The 466-nt window shown below is 41.0% G+C and overlaps 1 protein-coding gene across 1 annotated transcript in view; it reads left to right on the top strand.

Annotated features, from left to right (window-relative positions):
* Positions 1 to 466, top strand: part of xpnpep3 (X-prolyl aminopeptidase 3, mitochondrial) — a 9,889-nt gene that overhangs the window by 4,204 nt on the left and 5,219 nt on the right. The window contains exon 6 of the mRNA XM_010785955.1: positions 169 to 231. Within this exon, the coding sequence (XP_010784257.1) occupies positions 169 to 231 (63 nt within the window). The remainder of the gene's footprint in view (positions 1 to 168; positions 232 to 466) is intronic.

Genomic DNA, 466 nt, shown 5'->3' with positions numbered 1-466 from the left:
AAAAAAGATTCTCTCTCTTTTTGTCCTGATCCATTCATATAAAAACCTGTCTGAAAATGAGCTGATCAGATTTTGGCCACTTTATGATGTCATAACGATTTTTTGGCTTGTGTAACCATTAGCCAATCAGCAACCAAGGTGGTATGTAACTGAATTATTTTCTTTCAGGCTTTTCGGAGAACGATGGCTATGTGTCGAGGAGACGTGGATGAAGCTGTGATCTTTGCTAAGGTAACTAAAGATATTTAGTTGTTATCAGCAGAATGTATAACCGCTACTGTCTCCTTCATTCCTGTGAATTTTTTAACAGTATAATCAAGATGTCATTTTATAGCGTGTATTTAAATAAAGACACATCAGTGTTTCCCCTAGGATGGAGTCATAGCAGCGGTGCTAAGGCACGCGGGCCCAGCAAAATGTGAGCGCGGCGCGCGTGGACATTTTAAGTGTGTGCGCGTGCGAAGTG

This window comes from Notothenia coriiceps, unplaced genomic scaffold, assembly GCF_000735185.1.
Source record: "Notothenia coriiceps isolate Sejong01 unplaced genomic scaffold, NC01 NC01_scaffold00028445, whole genome shotgun sequence".
NCBI lineage: Eukaryota > Metazoa > Chordata > Actinopteri > Perciformes > Nototheniidae > Notothenia > Notothenia coriiceps.
Note: the sequence above shows the minus strand (reverse complement) of the source record. Positions and strands in the feature narration are given on the sequence as shown.